Source organism: Prosopis cineraria, unplaced genomic scaffold (assembly GCF_029017545.1).
Source record: "Prosopis cineraria cultivar Desert tree isolate PC_DT_omini unplaced genomic scaffold, ASM2901754v1 PC3, whole genome shotgun sequence".
Taxonomy (NCBI): Eukaryota; Viridiplantae; Streptophyta; class Magnoliopsida; order Fabales; family Fabaceae; genus Prosopis; species Prosopis cineraria.
In genome coordinates this window covers 14535121-14551857 of record NW_026555334.1, presented here as the reverse complement: position 1 = coordinate 14551857, position 16737 = coordinate 14535121, and the positions used below count along the sequence as shown (strand labels likewise).

At 36.9% G+C, this 16737-nt stretch overlaps 2 protein-coding genes and 1 non-coding gene across 4 annotated transcripts; all 3 read right to left on the bottom strand.

The window, feature by feature from the left end:
• Positions 1–1345: 1345 nt before the first annotated feature.
• On the bottom strand, positions 1346–3901 carry LOC129306321 (uncharacterized). The gene is made up of 4 exons (XM_054946847.1): positions 3264–3901; positions 2739–2818; positions 2563–2621; positions 1346–1883 (listed from the first exon to the last, which is right to left on the bottom strand). The coding sequence occupies exons 1-4, from the start codon at positions 3573–3575 to the stop codon at positions 1579–1581; spliced, it is 756 nt and encodes a 251-aa protein (XP_054802822.1). The 5' UTR covers positions 3576–3901; the 3' UTR covers positions 1346–1578.
• Positions 3902–5159: 1258 nt separating this feature from the next.
• On the bottom strand, positions 5160–16271 carry LOC129306790 (negative regulator of systemic acquired resistance SNI1). Of its 2 annotated transcripts, XM_054947518.1 has the most exons (16): positions 16083–16271; positions 15690–15756; positions 15199–15292; positions 14987–15070; positions 14774–14863; positions 14065–14136; positions 13934–13951; positions 13628–13697; positions 13499–13548; positions 13079–13291; positions 12890–12960; positions 7331–7400; positions 6823–6888; positions 6445–6597; positions 5852–5985; positions 5160–5450 (listed from the first exon to the last, which is right to left on the bottom strand). In XM_054947518.1, exons 1-16 carry the CDS (start codon positions 16204–16206, stop codon positions 5378–5380), a joined length of 1449 nt encoding a protein of 482 aa, XP_054803493.1. In that variant the 5' UTR covers positions 16207–16271; the 3' UTR covers positions 5160–5377. The 2 variants fall into 2 exon arrangements, with proteins under 2 accessions (XP_054803493.1, XP_054803494.1); XM_054947519.1 differs by lacking the exon at positions 13934–13951 and having other exon boundaries at positions 16083–16269.
• A 37-nt stretch (positions 16272–16308) lies between these two features.
• TRNAE-CUC (transfer RNA glutamic acid (anticodon CUC)) lies at positions 16309–16381 on the bottom strand. The gene has a single exon. It is a non-coding gene; the product is annotated as a tRNA-Glu (tRNA).
• Positions 16382–16737: the final 356 nt, after the last annotated feature.

The following is a 16737-nucleotide window of genomic DNA, read 5'->3' as shown; positions in this document are numbered from 1 at the left end:
CAAGTTGGTTGGGTCATACTGGGCCACTCGCTGATTGGGTCAAGATTAAAGTCGGATCGATGGAGAGGCCGAGTCCCGTAACCCTGCCAATCTAGTTCAATTTTCCATACAATGGGTAGGACCCATTAATGGTGGATGAGGGCAAGTTAACATCAGGAACACAATGATTCACATTTTAAAGGTTTAGAGATAAAATTGATCTCAAATTGAGTTTAATGTTCTCAGTGATCTTTCGAGTATAATTGAAGGGAGGAAAAGACCCTTAACCCTAGTTATAATATACGTGCGTGCATGTATTGATGATCCTGGTTGGGAAAAAAAGGGATGATCCAACTCATTTTATAATTATTACTATTACAATTTTAATAGTTATGATCGTATGACTCCAAACTCAACTATAGCCGTCATGCTTTACATTTTCAACTTTTGTGTAGTTATAGTGAAAAAAAAAATTGAATTTTAGTTGCTACATACACATCATTATCTCTTTTTTGATAACACACACATCATTATCCCCATTTCTTTGGCCATTCTCAAATAATTTCACATTTTAATTTTTATTTGTGCCTAATGAGCTTTTTTTTTAATATAAAAAGTTTAGATAGGTTAGATCCTAAAAGCTAAACAAGACCAAGGTATATCTTCAGGCTCATAGAATGTTTACAAAGATACTTATAAATTACTCACCAACAATATCTTCACATTAATAATCAGATTTGAACTCACAATCTTATAAAATATAAACTAAATCCTTCTCAACTAAAACAATCTTCATTAATAAAAGTAATGAGCTTAATGTAGAGTCTCACCAGCAATATCTTCACATCACCAATAAGATTTAAACCCATAACCTTATAAAAATATAGACTAAATCCTTCTCAGCTAAAACAGTCTTTATTGATAAAAATAATGAGTTTAGTGTAGAGTTAAAAGAGTAAACTCTATAAATGGCTGCCCAAATAAAAAAGTGACTAATTAACTGACTCTGATATTGGACCCAAAAGAATGAGAGCGATTTATAAGCAAGGGCAAAATAATTATTAGATGCTTAATCCCTTGAAAAGGAAGCCAATGCCAACTAGCGATGTAACCACAATGCATTATAAGTTAACACCAGTTGTGGGACTATTATTATAAATATATTTTTAACATATTTATTTATCATGATTGTATATTTCAGAACTCAAACATTCCAAAATAAGCTAATGCAACTATTTAGACTACTTGAATCAAATGCCACGGTTTATTTTCCATCTCTACTAGGAGGATTTTTTTTGTTTCGAGGGGTACTAAATGGAATCGAAAGAGTAAATAACAAATTTCTTTTCTCCCAAAAAAAGAAGAGTAAATAACAAATTCCTGTGACTGGGAATTCGGATTTCAAGGCGATGGTTTCACTCTTACACGGAATAAGTTTTAACGAAGCAATTTTCCACGATAATTAAGAATTCAATCTAAGAAAAGGGGAACAAACAACGAACACGAAGTTGACCCAAAAAAAGAATGCCGAATGTAATTAATTTCTGCCCTCACGAAAAAGATTCCCTAAGTTTCTCCACATGCTGATCGAGTCAGAAATCATAAGATCGGCATGCCCAATGCTTGCAACACGTCCTTGAACTCAAAATCTCGCGTTTCTTTGTTGAACCTTTCAACCAACTTGTACCTCATATCATTCAAATAAAATGACTGAGCCGTTTCTATAAGCCATTTTGCCTCTGAGTCACTAACCTTGCTAGCAAATACTACATCTCCACGGATAAGTACCAAATCCTTGCTCTCTGCAAATTCTTTGTAAAAGGACACAGTCAGGTAAGGAGCTGCTTGAGTTCCCCTGGCCTTATAATCTTCAAGACCAGTGAAAATCATGTGTGGCATCTGCACTGCAAGAAAAGCGTGTACAAAATAAGATCAGCTAACAGTACATAACAAAGTCAACAACAAAGAATCTCTTTTTACTGATGTTTTATTTCAGCACATGCACCCCAGTAAAGGAAAGTACAATGCAAAAGATGGAAAAATGGTAGTATCTTTAGCTTCAGCCCTCACCAAAAGCAAAACGAAAAAATGGGGGGAAAAGATTTTCCTTTGCTACTTCATAATCATTTTCCGATCCTTTTCCAAGTTAAAATTTGCAAAAGACATCATCTAAAAACTTCCTTAGATTGTAAGCCCAAAGATATTTAGCAAACCATCTCCTCATATATACATATATATATATATATATATCTTAAAATTTAAAACAAATCCATTTTCTCATCTAAAAAATACATCAAGTGTTACACCATCCATCAATTACTATTATATCTTTGACATAAGGGCATGTAAACTAAACCTTTCGGTTCATTTCTTATTATTGGTAAGAAACATATAATGAAGTGCCTTTCTTTAACTTCAGTCTTTTTAAGCTCTCTCTTGTACGTCCCATTTGCCTCAAACAATCAACCACTCTTATGGTAGAGGAGGTTTTCCGCACACACCACATGTTAGAACTCAGTTATAAGTCACAGTAATGATTAATTATCAGAATAAATGATCAGGGTCAGTATATTTTTTCCAAACCTTGAGCAAACATTGTCGTATAACCACTTCCCCGCCACAAAGGAATGACAAAATATCGGCTGCCAGGAATAAACAAAGCTGAGATTTCTTTTGGTCAATGAACAAAGTTGAGATTCCAGAACATGAAATGCAGGAAAACAAACCCATAACACTAATGCAGAGTAAAATGACACTACCAACTCTCTGCTCTTTGCTCCAGCAAGTGGTAAAGTTTTGCTTTCATAGATGCTCCAATATGACCTCTTCCCAGGTGATGCTAAAATAGAACCAGCCAAATCATTTAATTGAAATGAAAAAAGAAACAATTTAAAACAAAGTTGTTAGGCAGTTTTGCACAAGCTTTATCAAAACTCGGAAATTCTACCCCAATTCAGAATTGCAATGGACTTGCCATAATAATGAAGATATCCACATATAGAAATATGTAGCACATAATATATGAAGAAGACAATGGAGAAAAGCAGCTTGGCTAACGCTACAGGTCTCATTTTATCCATTCATAGAAACTGTCAAAGGTATCTATTCCACAGAAGGCCAAAGGATGAAAAATAACAAATAAGAAGATTAAAAAGACTTCAAGCCTTCTTGGTCGTATCAAATCCCATTTGTTTCAAGTTCAGAACAACTGAAACAAATTTAAGCAGAGCAACACGTTATAAGGCATAGTGCAGGAAATATAACCCAAAGAAATGAAAAATTACGTCGTCCCAGATCGAAGCAATCTCTTCAGGCGATCGATCCTTTACTCGCTCAAAATCCACAATAGAATCCAATGGCTTGGGATGCAATGGGGTGAAACCAGTGGCGAATCTGGATGTCCTACAAAAGCCAAGCGAGGCCCATTTCAGGAAATCGCCTGGAATATCCAGCTTTGGCAATTTTTGGACAGTTGCTCCCATGGAAACCGCAGAGCAGATGCATTTCGGAGAAGAATAAACGGGTGATTCATTGCATAACACAGTTTTCGCTGCATAGGCTACGCCCCGTGAAATTCTTGAAGATAGCCGTTGCATTATTGACTGCCAAATGACTTGGAGAGGCTGAATCCCAGGCTTCACGGCCTCGGGTGTTCTTGGTGGGTGCTAGACTACAAGCTCTCGCAATGAGCAAGTTGAATCCAATCAAGAATTTCATCGAACATTTCGCCCCCGCCTTTACCCGATCACTTCGCAATCTATGGTTTCTGGTGTCAGGTATTAACTAAACTGAGCCATCGAAAGGTCTAGACTCTTTGGATTATATGGGGATGAACTTCGATCAACCTCGGACCCCGGACTTCTGTAACTCGAGGTTTGATCGCTCATATGTAATTGCAACTTTGCAAGGGACGAGTAACGAGAGACTCTTTTTTTTGAAAATAAAGCAACGAGACTTATTCCACTAATGAGGCCTGACATGTGCCTTAGAAGCCCATGATGAAGACCCATCTAGTTGTAGGTTTATGGATCCACCGAGAGAACCACTAGTAGGATATATTTAAATACATTTATATTTAATTTAATATGAAAGATTATATGGTATATAGAGATCAGAAGCATATTATTGGCTCCATTAGCAGCGATTTCAGGTCATTTTGCCCAGTAGGATATGTGGACATTTATATCATAATTGCCAGATAACGTTATTCTTCACTCAAAGTTGACTTTTTAGTTAAAAATTTAAATGAATTTTTGACATAGTACTGAAAAATTTGTTTCCAATCCATTTTGGTAAGCTAATTCAATTGACTTATCAAAATAAGCTGAAAATATATTTTTCTATCATTTGTTTATGTTTAAAATAAAATAATTTTTTAGCCCAACCTAGTAAACTTGTAAAAAAATAGTTTAGACTAACTCTAATAATTCCTGTTATAGACTTGGGAGTTGCGTTGCTCCTCCATTGCAATATTTATGTTATTGGAATATTATCTGAGTTTCTTACATTGGAGATATAATCACCCTCCCTGATTGTGATACTTTTGTTATGTCTAATTATTTGATTGAAAATGTTGTGCTGCTTCATTTTATGATAATTTAGACTTGTAAAGTTTATATTTTATTTTTGCATTTGTATTATTCTATTTAAACTTTGGATTGTAATTCCTTGAATATTTTTCTAGTCCTTTGAAGCTTATATATGCCTTATCATAATTAGAAACTTAAATTGAAAAAAATCATGCGAGCTTTCAAATATGGTCTTAGACCTTGTCAATTAAAGTCCGCTTGAAAACAATAAGAATTTCAGGATATGAGGGTTTAAAGGCCCACAGGCCTGTTTCGACAGCTCTATATATATGAACGCAGATAGCTATATGTAGATGACTGGATATATGTATATAAATAGTTATCTTTTAAAGCAATAATTTTATAAGAGATGAATAGATAAAAGAGTTTTTACTTTCACCAGAGGGATTTTACTCTTAACTAGAAGAGATAGAGAATGTTGCTCTCTCACCTTCATTCATACAGCCACAGCCTGCAATGTCAGATACGTAAAGCAGGCTCGCAAGGTGTTCTAAATTTGATCATGCCCCTAACATTCTAGCGTCTCACACAAATTTTTCTTTCCCCAAATGGCCTGATATGAAAGACTTTGGGGCTTTGGAAAGGGAAAAATGAAGAGGAAAAAGATGATTGCATTGTTTGGTGAGTGATAATGCCACGTTTAATACATGGGAACTGGACAGCATGGAACTCAAAAACAGCACATCTATGCTCATGGAAGTCTAATACGTTCCATGTAACCCAAGTTTGTTCCTATTTTATCCTCACCTTCATAAGCTTCTGTGGCCCAATCTTCACAAGTTGATGCTGAATTTTTAATTTAAACATTACTAAGACTTCATGGAGATGATAGTTGCTGCAGTAAACAGTGCCTCTTTTCCAACGGACAGAACCTCCATATGCCTACACCAGGACAGGCAAGTTCAGAGTTAAAATCCATTTGTTAAAACCTAGAGAAAAAACACGATCATTAACCCCTAAAGTTTTATCGACTTTTGCTTTTAATTCCTATAATTTTTTTTTTTCAATGTTTTCAATCCTACAGAGGCCTGGGTAACAAACGTTACATAATCTTATTAAAACTGTAGCGACTGAAAACACAGAAAAAACCACAAAGACTAAAAGCAAAACTCGATAAACTACAAGGACCGATAATTGTGTTTTCCTAAACTTAAATCTCTCAGAAAGATGGAGGGAACTCAGGTAAATCTATGTCCAGGACTCGTGAAATCCCTTGTCAGCAAAACTAAAAGCACAGTTCTATTTCTGCAGAAATTAATACTTCTAAATAGCATGTTCCTTACTCATCCGTGCTTCTCAAACAATCAAAAGCTGAGATAAAGCTCTGGCACATATCCACAAGGGCACTAAGCCGCTCTTCTTCATGGCCAGCAATTTTGTCCTCCGCGTGTCCTTCTGACAAGACTGACAATTGAGCCTAAGAACAACAAAACCCATTCAGTAAAATGATAAAGCTACGCTTTAAGGATTTATTGGTTCAGTTTAGAAAATTTTGAAGTAACTGCTGAATTAGAGTCTTATCAGGACACTAATTAAATCGAAAGAGTTCAAGAGGATTGTTTACTTGTCAGTCAAATTTTTATTTTTATTACGCATAAAAAGTACAGGCTATGTAATAAAGGAAGCATATGACTGGTCTGCAAGGAAACCGTTTAACCTATAAGATTATTTAAAATCAAGGTCAAGAGAAACTGAGATAGATGCCTGTTGTTCTTCCATAACTCAGCTAAATTTGGTGAAAGTTGTAGAAATTTTTTCAGAGGAATTGTTGATCAATTATTGAATTTTATGCTTTTACAAAGACTTCACCTAGCTTACATTGACACAGCAATGAAAAAAAAAAATTCAATAATTACATATTTTGACGAGAAAGTACCTGAAAACCATGAGCTAGAAGGAACTGAACTATGTCTGAATCAATCTTTTTAATTGTGCTCTTAGTGGTGGCCTTATTTGAAAAGAATTTCAAGGCCCCACTAAACGTTTCATCCTCAGCCGAACCATTTTTTCTACGAGTGCGAACAGATGGCTGCATTGTTGCATTACAGAAATCAAAACATTAAATGAGAAAGTAGTTTAAACAATGGCCTTTCTCATCAGATGAAAGGCCCATCGAGTAATCCAATATAAAACAAAGCAGTCACACAAAAGTTATAATCAAAAAGCTACTGCCACTAGAGTCTCCTCAATCTCTAAAAACAAGCCATTAAGCAGACTTAGTTGCCAGACAATGAACAGCTTGAGTGTTGACTACCTTAGTTATATACTTCCAGAGATACTGCACAACTATTTCCAGCTTCCATTTAGGTTCAGCGAAGATCTGATGCCATTCACATCAAATGAATAAATCATTAGTCATAACATCACAGACAAGCTTTATAAACCCGCAAAGGACAAACTGAATTGAAAGCATAGAAGCTCAGAGAACATGAAAAATCAGGCCTCTGACAGTTGTGCACATTAAAACAGATGTTACATTGGGAAAATAACCGCTAAATTTATTATTCAACTATGAACATGGCTTTTTATGAGCAACAAGTGATTGCCTCTACTCAAACCTAAATAGAAGTAATCCTACGCAAGGTTGCTAAGATAATGGTGGATATTCACTTAACCATGCAGAGATTAATTTGCTTTAAATCCTTATCAGGTCGTGCCCTTCATTACTGCAAAGGTATCTTAACGAAAGGCCTAACCCTATCTACGAATTATCAGGCCATTTAATCAGTATACTGAAAATATTCAGGAGAGTTAGAAGCGACCTGAAGAAATTGTGGGACAATATCCTGACTGTAAGTTAGTTCATCCAAAATTATATCCACCAAAGGTGTTCTGCACCAAAGTACAATATTACCTCTTTACTTCAAACATGCATGACAAAGAAAAGCTGCAATTTTTATTTTTCTTTTAATAGAACAATGTAAATGATAGGTGCTCAGAATAACTAAAATAATAATAACTCTATTAGGATGATATAGAACAAGAATCTCGTTCTATATTTCTCTTAATAGCCACGCTCAGGAGAATCTCTAAAGGGTTTAAAAGACTATTTTATTGATAAACTGATATGATAGCTTCTAAGTTGCTAGTCATATTTATAATGCTAAATACAATCTAAAATAATGGATAAAATCTAGATAACTAGATAACTAAATAATATCTCCTATAATCTAAAATAACTAAATAACTAAATAATATCTCCTATAATCTAAAATACTGAATAAAATCTAAATAGATAAGCTACTAGATCTAAATAAAATCTAGAGAATAAAATCTGACTAAATAAAATACTAAATCTAAAGAAATATCAAATACTGAGCAAAATAAACAATGAAATCAATCTGAATTTATCTTTTGACACTTTCTTCTTGGATAAGTCTTCATGGGAATATTATCTGGAATCTTATCATTACCCTCCCCTTGAAAACTCAACTTGTCCTCAAGTTGAAAGGAGGGAAATTGAGTGTGCAAGAGATCGTAGTCCTCCCAGCTGGCTTCTTCCACAGATCGGTCATGCCATTCTACTAACAGTTCAAGCGACTGATGACGAGTCCATCGATGATCTAAGATTCGGTGAGGCTTTACATGTAACTCAAAATCAGCAGAAAGCGGTAAGGGGGCGGGTGTGAGTGGTGGATCTATCCCTGTAGCCTGGCGCAAAAGAGAGACATGGAAGATAGGGTGAATACGAGCCTCTGCCGGAAGTTCCAATTCATAAGCCACTTTGCCAATCCTACGAAGAATCTTGTACGGGCCAAAGAAGCGAGGTGATAATTTTTCAAACTTTCGCTTGGTAAGCGATTGTTGGCGAAAAGGCTGTACTCGTAGCCACACAACATCGCCAATATTGTACTCAACTTCCCGCCGATGCTTGTCAGCATAAGCCTTCATTCGATCTTGAACCTTACGCAAATCGTCCCTCAGAAGCTTGAGCATTGCATCTCTGGTCTCTAGTTGTTCTTCTAGTTCAGCCACAGGTGTTTCACCCTTTATATAAGGAAGTAGGGGAGGAGGATCTCGCCCATAAACTAACTTGAAAGGAGAATGGTTGGTTGATGTATGATGACTTGTGTTGTACGAGTATTCAGCCCAGCAAAGAAATTTGTGCCAAGACTTGGGTTGCTCATGTGCAAAACATCGCAGATAGGCTTCCAAACCGCGGTTGACTACCTCTGTTTGACCATCTGTTTGGGGATGGTAGGCAGTACTCATCTTTAACTTAGTCTGGCTCAATCTAAATAATTCTTGCCAAAAGGAACTCATGAAGATAGGGTGCCTATCAGAGATGATTGAGCGAGGTACCCCATGTAGTCGGATAATTTCCTCACAAAAGATTGTGGCCACCTTCTTAGCAGTGTAAGGGTGCGCGAGAGCAAGAAAATGGGCATACTTACTCAACCAATCCACTACTACTAAGATGACCTCAACACTGCCAGACTTTGGAAGACCTGTGATAAAATCTAGTGAAACGTCCTCCCAAATTTGCGAGGGTATAGGTAAAGGTTGAAGAAGTCCGGCTGGTGCCAACGTTTGGTACTTATTTTGCTGACAAGTGGCACAATGTCGCACATAGGCCTTCACATCTGCTTTCATTGCAGGCCAATAGAAATTCTTCGAAAGGCGTTTAAATGTTTTAAGAAAGCTGCCATGTCCCTCAATAGTAGTCGAATGGGCTTCTGCTAGTAATTTTGGTCGCAATTGTGATGAATAAGGAATGACTACTCGGTTGTCATAGAAAAGTTTTTGATTAACCAGGTGAAATCTAGGTCGGGACGTTAGTGAAGGGATCCGATGCCAACTCAAGGGAGAGATTATCTAACTCAGAAGCAAAAGGTACGGCCAATTGAAAAAAATCTGCATGCTGTGGACGTCTTGACAATGCGTCTGCCCCTTTATTTTCTACTCCTGCCTTGTAGATGATAGTAAAATTAAAGGGTAAGAGCTTGATGATCAACCTCTGTTGAGTGTTAGTAGTAATTCGTTGTTGTAATAGATATTGAAGGCTAGCATGATCCGTTTTGACAAAGAAGTGCCTCCCTAGGAGGTAATGGCGCCATTTTTGTACTGCAAGCACTAGAGCTAGGAGTTCACGATCGTAAGTGGACTTGAAGCGGTTAGAGAAAGAGAACCCTTTACTAAAGTAAGCAATAGGATGGTTGTTTTGCATAAGTATAGCTCCAATCCCTTCTGTAGATGCATCGCATTCAACTGTAAAGTCCTCCTCAAAATTGGGCAACTGTAAGACGGGTGCCCTCACCAGTGCACGTTTAAGGTTGTCAAAGGCCTTTTGAGCTAGTTCAGACCATAAGAAGGCATCCTTCTTAGTCAATTCAGTAAGGGGTCGTGCAAAAATCCCAAAATTCCTCACAAAACGCCGGTAATATCCTGCAAGGCCTAAAAACCCACGTAACTCCTTTACATTGTTAGGAATAGGCCATTCTCGTACTGCCTCCACCTTTTCAATCTCAACTTCAACTCCCTGGGCAGAAATTTGGTGCCCTAAAAAGGGAACTTTTGGTTTCCCCATAAAGCATTGTTTTAAATTGACACAAAATGCATTTTCCTGTAGGGTTTGCAAGATGATACGCAGGTGAGCTCGGTGCTGTTGAAAAGAGGGACTATATATTAAAATATCATCAAAGAAGACCAGCACAAATTTTCTCAAATAAGGACAAAATAAGTCGTTCATAGCTGCTTGAAAAGTCGCTGGGGCATTGGTTAAGCCGAAAGGCATAACTGTGAATTCATAATGCCCTGAATGAGTACGAAATGCTGTTTTGTAAATATCCTCGGGTAGCATCCTGATTTGGTGGTATCCAGAACGTAAATCCAATTTGGAAAAATAGATTGCCCCGTATAATTCATCTAGTAACTCATCAATGTTGGGAATTGGATACTTGTCTGGGATTGTAATGGCATTTAATTTCTGATAGTCAACACAGAATCGCCACGAACCATCTTTCTCTGCGACCAATAAAACTGGACTGGCAAATGGACTTGAGCTAGGCTGAATAAACCCCTTTTTAAGTAACTCCTCAACTTGCTTTTCAATCTCGGCCTTTTGATAATATGGATACCTGTAGGGTCGTAAATTGGGAGGGTTGGCCCCTGGCAGTAGGGGAATGGCATGTGAGTGATTTCTAAAGGGTGGTAAGTTTGAAGGTTCTTCAAATACAGATGGAAATTCTGCAAATAAAGATTCTGGATTGAAACATTGAAGAGGTGTAGAGTTAGCGGAAGCTTCTATTTCTTGCATTGAATTAAATTGAGCACCACTAGTAGCATTAAGGACTCCCTGTAATTTATACCGCTTGCCATTCAACCAAAAAATCATAAAGAGTTCATTCCAGTTAGCTTGCACCGTATTCAGAGATGCTAGCCACTTAATGCCCAGCACCAGATCGGCTCCTCCCAAGGAAAAAGGGAAAAAATCTTCCTTAATAGTCAGTTCTGTGAGCTTAACTCTCACATCTTTGCATACTCGATTGCACCGTACAATACTGCTATCCCCAATTTGGACTCCAAATGCAGAAATATAATGAGTAGGAAGACGCAGTTCTTGTACCAATGAGTCTGATATAAAATTATGAGTAGACCCACTGTCTACTAATAATAGCACTTCTTTTGTAAGCAACGTGCCTTTAAGTTTCATAGCTGACCCTGTGTTGCTACCCAGTATAGTATTTAATGAAATTTCTGCCCCTTCTGTCCTTATTTCCTCGAGTTCACCATCTTCAAGAGGAAGGGCAACCTCATCGCCTTCCTCTGTAATCTCCATGAGGGAGAAGGATCCCTGACAGCGGTGCCCAGGCCAAAAGAGGTCACCACATCGGAAGCACAGCCCCTTGTCTCTCCTGCGTTGGTGTTCGAAATCCATAGAGGAGTTTTTGGTCGACACTACGCTGGCTAATTTGGGTCCCGATGGCGTTGATGTCCTCTGCGAAGACGTCGAGAAGGTAACTTCAGCGTATTTCGGGTCACGTGCCCCTGGTGGGCTCGGGTTAGGATAGCGGGTTTGGGTCTGGATCAAGCTGGGTCTCGTCCGGGTAAGCTGCGTTTTGCTTTCGATCTCCAGAGCCAAACTTACTGCTCTGTAAACTGATCGTGGTTAATGGATTCTGACATCTGATCGTAATTCTTCTTTTAACCCATTCAGAAAAACGCTGAGCAAGCAGTGCTCCGGCCAATTCTTGACTCTCGACGATCGTTTGGCGAACTCTGTGCGATATTCCTGAACTGAACCTTCTTGCCTAATGCTGCAAAGAAATTCATCCGGATTTTGGTATTCAAGTGGTCCGAAATTCTCTTGGAATGCTGTCACGAGCTCGTCCCAGTAGTTGAGTGTTCGTTCATGACTGATCCATGCAAACAGTTCTAGTGCGTCACCCTCCAGTGCCAGTGAGGCTACGTCCACCTTCTCTTCTTTAGGTGTGTTGTAATACTTAAAGTACTTCTCAGCCTTTAAGATCCATCCCCGTGGATCACCTCCACTAAACTTTGGGAATTCAATTTTGGTGTGATGAAATCTGGTGCGCCTGCGATTTTCTTGCTCGTCTTCGCTCTTTTCATCTTCATAATAGTGCCTGCGGCGTGCTTCTCCAGGTTTCTTGTTTTTATTGATTGCTGAGGCTTCGCGTGCTTCTACCTTCTCTTTTAATAAATCAAGAGTTTCGTGTTGCTGTGCGATTTTGGCCAAATGATCTGACATAAGTGAATTTGGATTTTCTGGGTCATTGTTGGACGAATTGTCAGAAGGGTTGGTTTCTTGGCTAGTACGTGTGGTAACCATGGCTCTGATGCCAAATTGATAGGTGCTCAGAATAACTAAAATAAGAATAACTCTATTAGGATGATATAGAACAAGAATCTCGTTCTATATTTCTCTTAATAGCCACGCTCAGGAGAATCTCCAAAGGGTTTAAAAGACTATTTTATTGATAAACTGATATGATAGCTTCTAAGTTGCTAGTCATATTTATAATGCTAAATACAATCTAAAATAATGGATAAAATCTAGATAACTAGATAACTAAATAATATCTCCTATAATCTAAAATAACTAAATAACTAAATAATATCTCCTATAATCTAAAATACTGAATAAAATCTAAATAGATAAGCTACTAGATCTAAATAAAATCTAGAGAATAAAATCTGACTAAATAAAATACTAAATCTAAAGAAATATCAAATACTGAGCAAAATAAACAATGAAATCAATCTGAATTTATCTTTTGACGCTTTCTTCTTGGATAAGTCTTCATGGGAATATTATCTGGAATCTTATCAGTAAAATTTAAGCAGAGACCCAAAAATGGTACCTGGACCCATCAGCCCTTGTAGTATAACCTGCAAGATCCGCTTTGTTCCTCGACATATCAAGCTCCATTATCTAAATCAGAATATCAGGGCAGAGAGGCGAGCTATTTCAGAGATATATATATATATAGAGAGAGAGAGAGAGAGAGGAGAGAGAGAGAGAGAGTTGGTTATGATACTCCGGAACTTACCATGACAATGAATTTTTCCATAGAGACGCAGGTATTATTTCCTACTTCAACCATAGCAATGGACAATGCAGTACCACAGTTTTTGGATAAGCAAGATTCAGTAACCTCTTCACGCTCCATATATTTATTGAGTTCATTTTTAAGCTGAGATAGTTGATAAATAACTGTCAAACAAATCTTCATTAAGGCCTTGTAGTTTATTTTCCTTGATCCCTGCAAACAAATCAGATTATAAATATATTTCAGCAAATGAAAGTAACGCCACCTTCGAAAAGGTGGATTCAAGGAGCACGAGATCTCAATAATAAGGGATTGGAAGAACAGTGATAGTATTCAACTGACTAGCCATTTATTGCTATGTTGCGGATTGACCATTTACACAAACTTTTTCAAAGCTTTGGCTTCAGAAAACATATATACCAGTAGCATGTTGAGCAAGGACTCCCTCTCAATGTTCCAGTCCATGGTTGCTGTAGCAGAAAATATTTACTTAAAACTTTATAACATAAGAATAGGCACTGAAGATATCAAGTTCAACTTCATACACACCTTTACGAGGTAAGAAATCTCCTTCAAAAACTTTGATAAGATATTGAAATAATAACATGTTTTGTAAGAGCTGCAACGAGGTCAGACAAAAAGAAAACGAAGAAGGAAATCAGTAGCTTTATTTTTTAAACAAAATTACAATCAATTTATAACTTTATAAAAGGAAGATTAACATCACAACAGTAATAGACAAGAAACCTGGTAGCTTAACATGTCAGTGGCAAATAAAACTAAAGGTACAAAGGTATACATGAGAAGGGAATTTAGTTACAATCAAATATCAAATGGAAAGTGGTCTATATTTACCATGAACCCTGCCCCCTTCTGCATAGAAAAAGATGGAGCTCAGCATTATTCTAAAATAATTCCTATCTCAACCAAGAAAAACGTACATTTAAAGAATTTTAGAACAAGATGTAGAACATAAATGCACTAACCTTAACATCTGATGCTTGGAATTTGGTGTTGGATAACATTTCGGCAAGCTCGTCAATCAGACAATAAAAACTCTAAGGTAAATGGAAAATTTTGCAGGAAAATTAGTTTCAGAACTAGGCATAAATTAAGGTTTAACAGGGGAAAACATCACAAAATATCAAATACCAAGAAAACAATCCAGGTTTTATTGAACAGCAGATGCACTCAGTAGTCTGAAATTTATGCGCAATGAATATTAGTCCACCTTCTCTCTCAATATGTGAAACAACCGGATTAAATTTTCAAATAGTGACTAAAACATCATTTGCTTGTGCTCAAAGCAGCACGAGTTTCTCTTAAACAAATACAAGGTAGAGGTATAGAATAAGCTGTACAACAGGTAAATTTCAATTACAGCAATTTTATCGAAAACGTAATTTTTGTACAAACGTTTTTTAATCATAAAGGAAGAACAGGTTCCCAAGTACATCATTATTGAAAGTCGAGAAGTTCAATCAAAGATTTCTTTTTTTAAAAAACAAAGACCCAAAAGTAGAATATAAGATTCACAGTGCAATAAGAATTAAGATGGAAGCAATATGGCAGCACCGACAGGACAAAAGGGGGATCAAGGAAGAATAAAAAGCATAACAAAAAATATTGCAAGTCAATGGAATGAAAAACTAAAGGGCTACATAATATAGTTGACTGCTGGAGAGACCAACTCACAAAGGGGTCAATAGGGCCACCAGACTCTCTGCCTGCTGCTTGATTGACCGTACTGGCATTATCAACACTAACAATAATCGGGGACCAAGCCTAAAAGAAAAATAAAAAATGCCTATAAGTAATTTCAATCAGACTCCAATATTAGCAACTACACTCATGACTCAACCCTGGAATATAAACCATAACAGAATGGATGAAGATGATTTATAGTACCTCCTCAACTACTACCAACTCTGATGAAGAATGAGAGACTGATTTGGATTTGTCTTCCCTAGAAAAATACACACGAGGGAAGCGCTAAACCCGGGGAAAGGGCAACAAAAAAAAAAAAAAACAACACACACACAGACAGACAGAGTTACGGCCTTTGATTACATGTATAGCATATGAATATGAATCAGTAAATTGGCAACACAGTCAAATACCTTGTTTAACTCAATCAGAAGCTGATAGCTTGCCATAATCAACTCTAAAGACTTCCCCGTCCGCAGAATATGGAAAACTCCCTCAAACATTTTGCTTTAACAAATTGAAATTTCAAATTAAGCACGCAGTTGACTGGAATAGACACAAAATTACCAGCAACAGGGACAAAAGCAGAATAGAACTAAACAGTGCATAGGGCGCTTTGTCAGCCGATGTGTTTCCAAAAAATGATTCAAATTTTCAATTATAGCCAGCCCCTTATTGCAGTAAAATCCTATAGCCCGATTTCTCAGCAGTGGTTATTGAAAGGCAGTTTACAATCTAAAATGCATCCTTTCCTTCCTTGTTGAGGAGAAAAAACGACAAAAATGACGCCTTAATTGTTTCTTAAAGGGATTCAATTTTAGCCATTCACAGAAAGTGTATATGAGTCACAAAAACAAAAACAAAAAAGAAAGTGTGTGTCAGCGTAACGGGAGGGGGGGTTTACGAAGTTGGTGAGGTTCCATGATCTGAAACAACTGAAACAGCACGAACAGCATTCAGGAAAGCAATCCCTGCACATATGAAGGTAATGTAAAAAAGGAAGGAAAAAAAAAATTAAGTTCTTTTTAGTGAAAAGCCGTCTTAACCCACGTTTGGCCGCCCAGAAATTCCATAAAAAATTCAAATGATCAAGAACCTATGGGAATTCAACCCATAGGACCATCAACATTCACCAAGACTTACTTTCATTTTAAAAGAGAAACAGAGAGAGAAAAAATTAACTCAAAACCAAGAAGGATTGTTTTTGTGTTCTCTTTCTGAAAAACCAAACATAAATTTCTGGGTGCTAAAAGAGAAAAAAGATAGAGAAGAGCAGAAGAGAAGGAGGGACACGTACTGTCATCGCGAGACTCTTGACTGTCCTTTGTTTCCGAGGCATCGAATATGGCCAATATATTCTCCTCGAAGCCTCCTCTGTTCCATCTTCTACTGCCAGCGCCAGGGTTCTCCATTGCAATCATCAATTCCCCGTTTTCACTTGCAAACGCCAATCTCTTCTCTCTGAGTTCTATTTAGATAGTTTCCTTACTTCCCGCCAAAATAGTGAAACCGATTAAAAATAGTTCCGTTGCCGGGAATCGAACCCGGGTCTCTCGGGTGAGAGCCGAGTATCCTAACCAACTAGACTACAACGGATTGTCGGTGGAAGTGATATTATTTCCATAACTTATATAAATTTTTCATTTTTAAATCAAAATAAATCCACAAAAATGCAAATAGATTGAGAATAATATAATTTGATAAAACTAATTTTTTAAACATAAATTAAATTTTAATTTCATAATTAATTATCTAAATTATTGCATTCATCTATTCACATGATTTTCATAATACACTATAAAGCCAATTTTGACTAAAAATAAAAAAAAATGTTGAATTTGTGTTATTTTATGGACCTAGAAAATGATTTATTTGGCTCAAATATTGAGTTAAAACAAGAAGGGAGAATCACATTAAGGGCTTTAAAAACCTAAAAAATTACATTTTGGGCC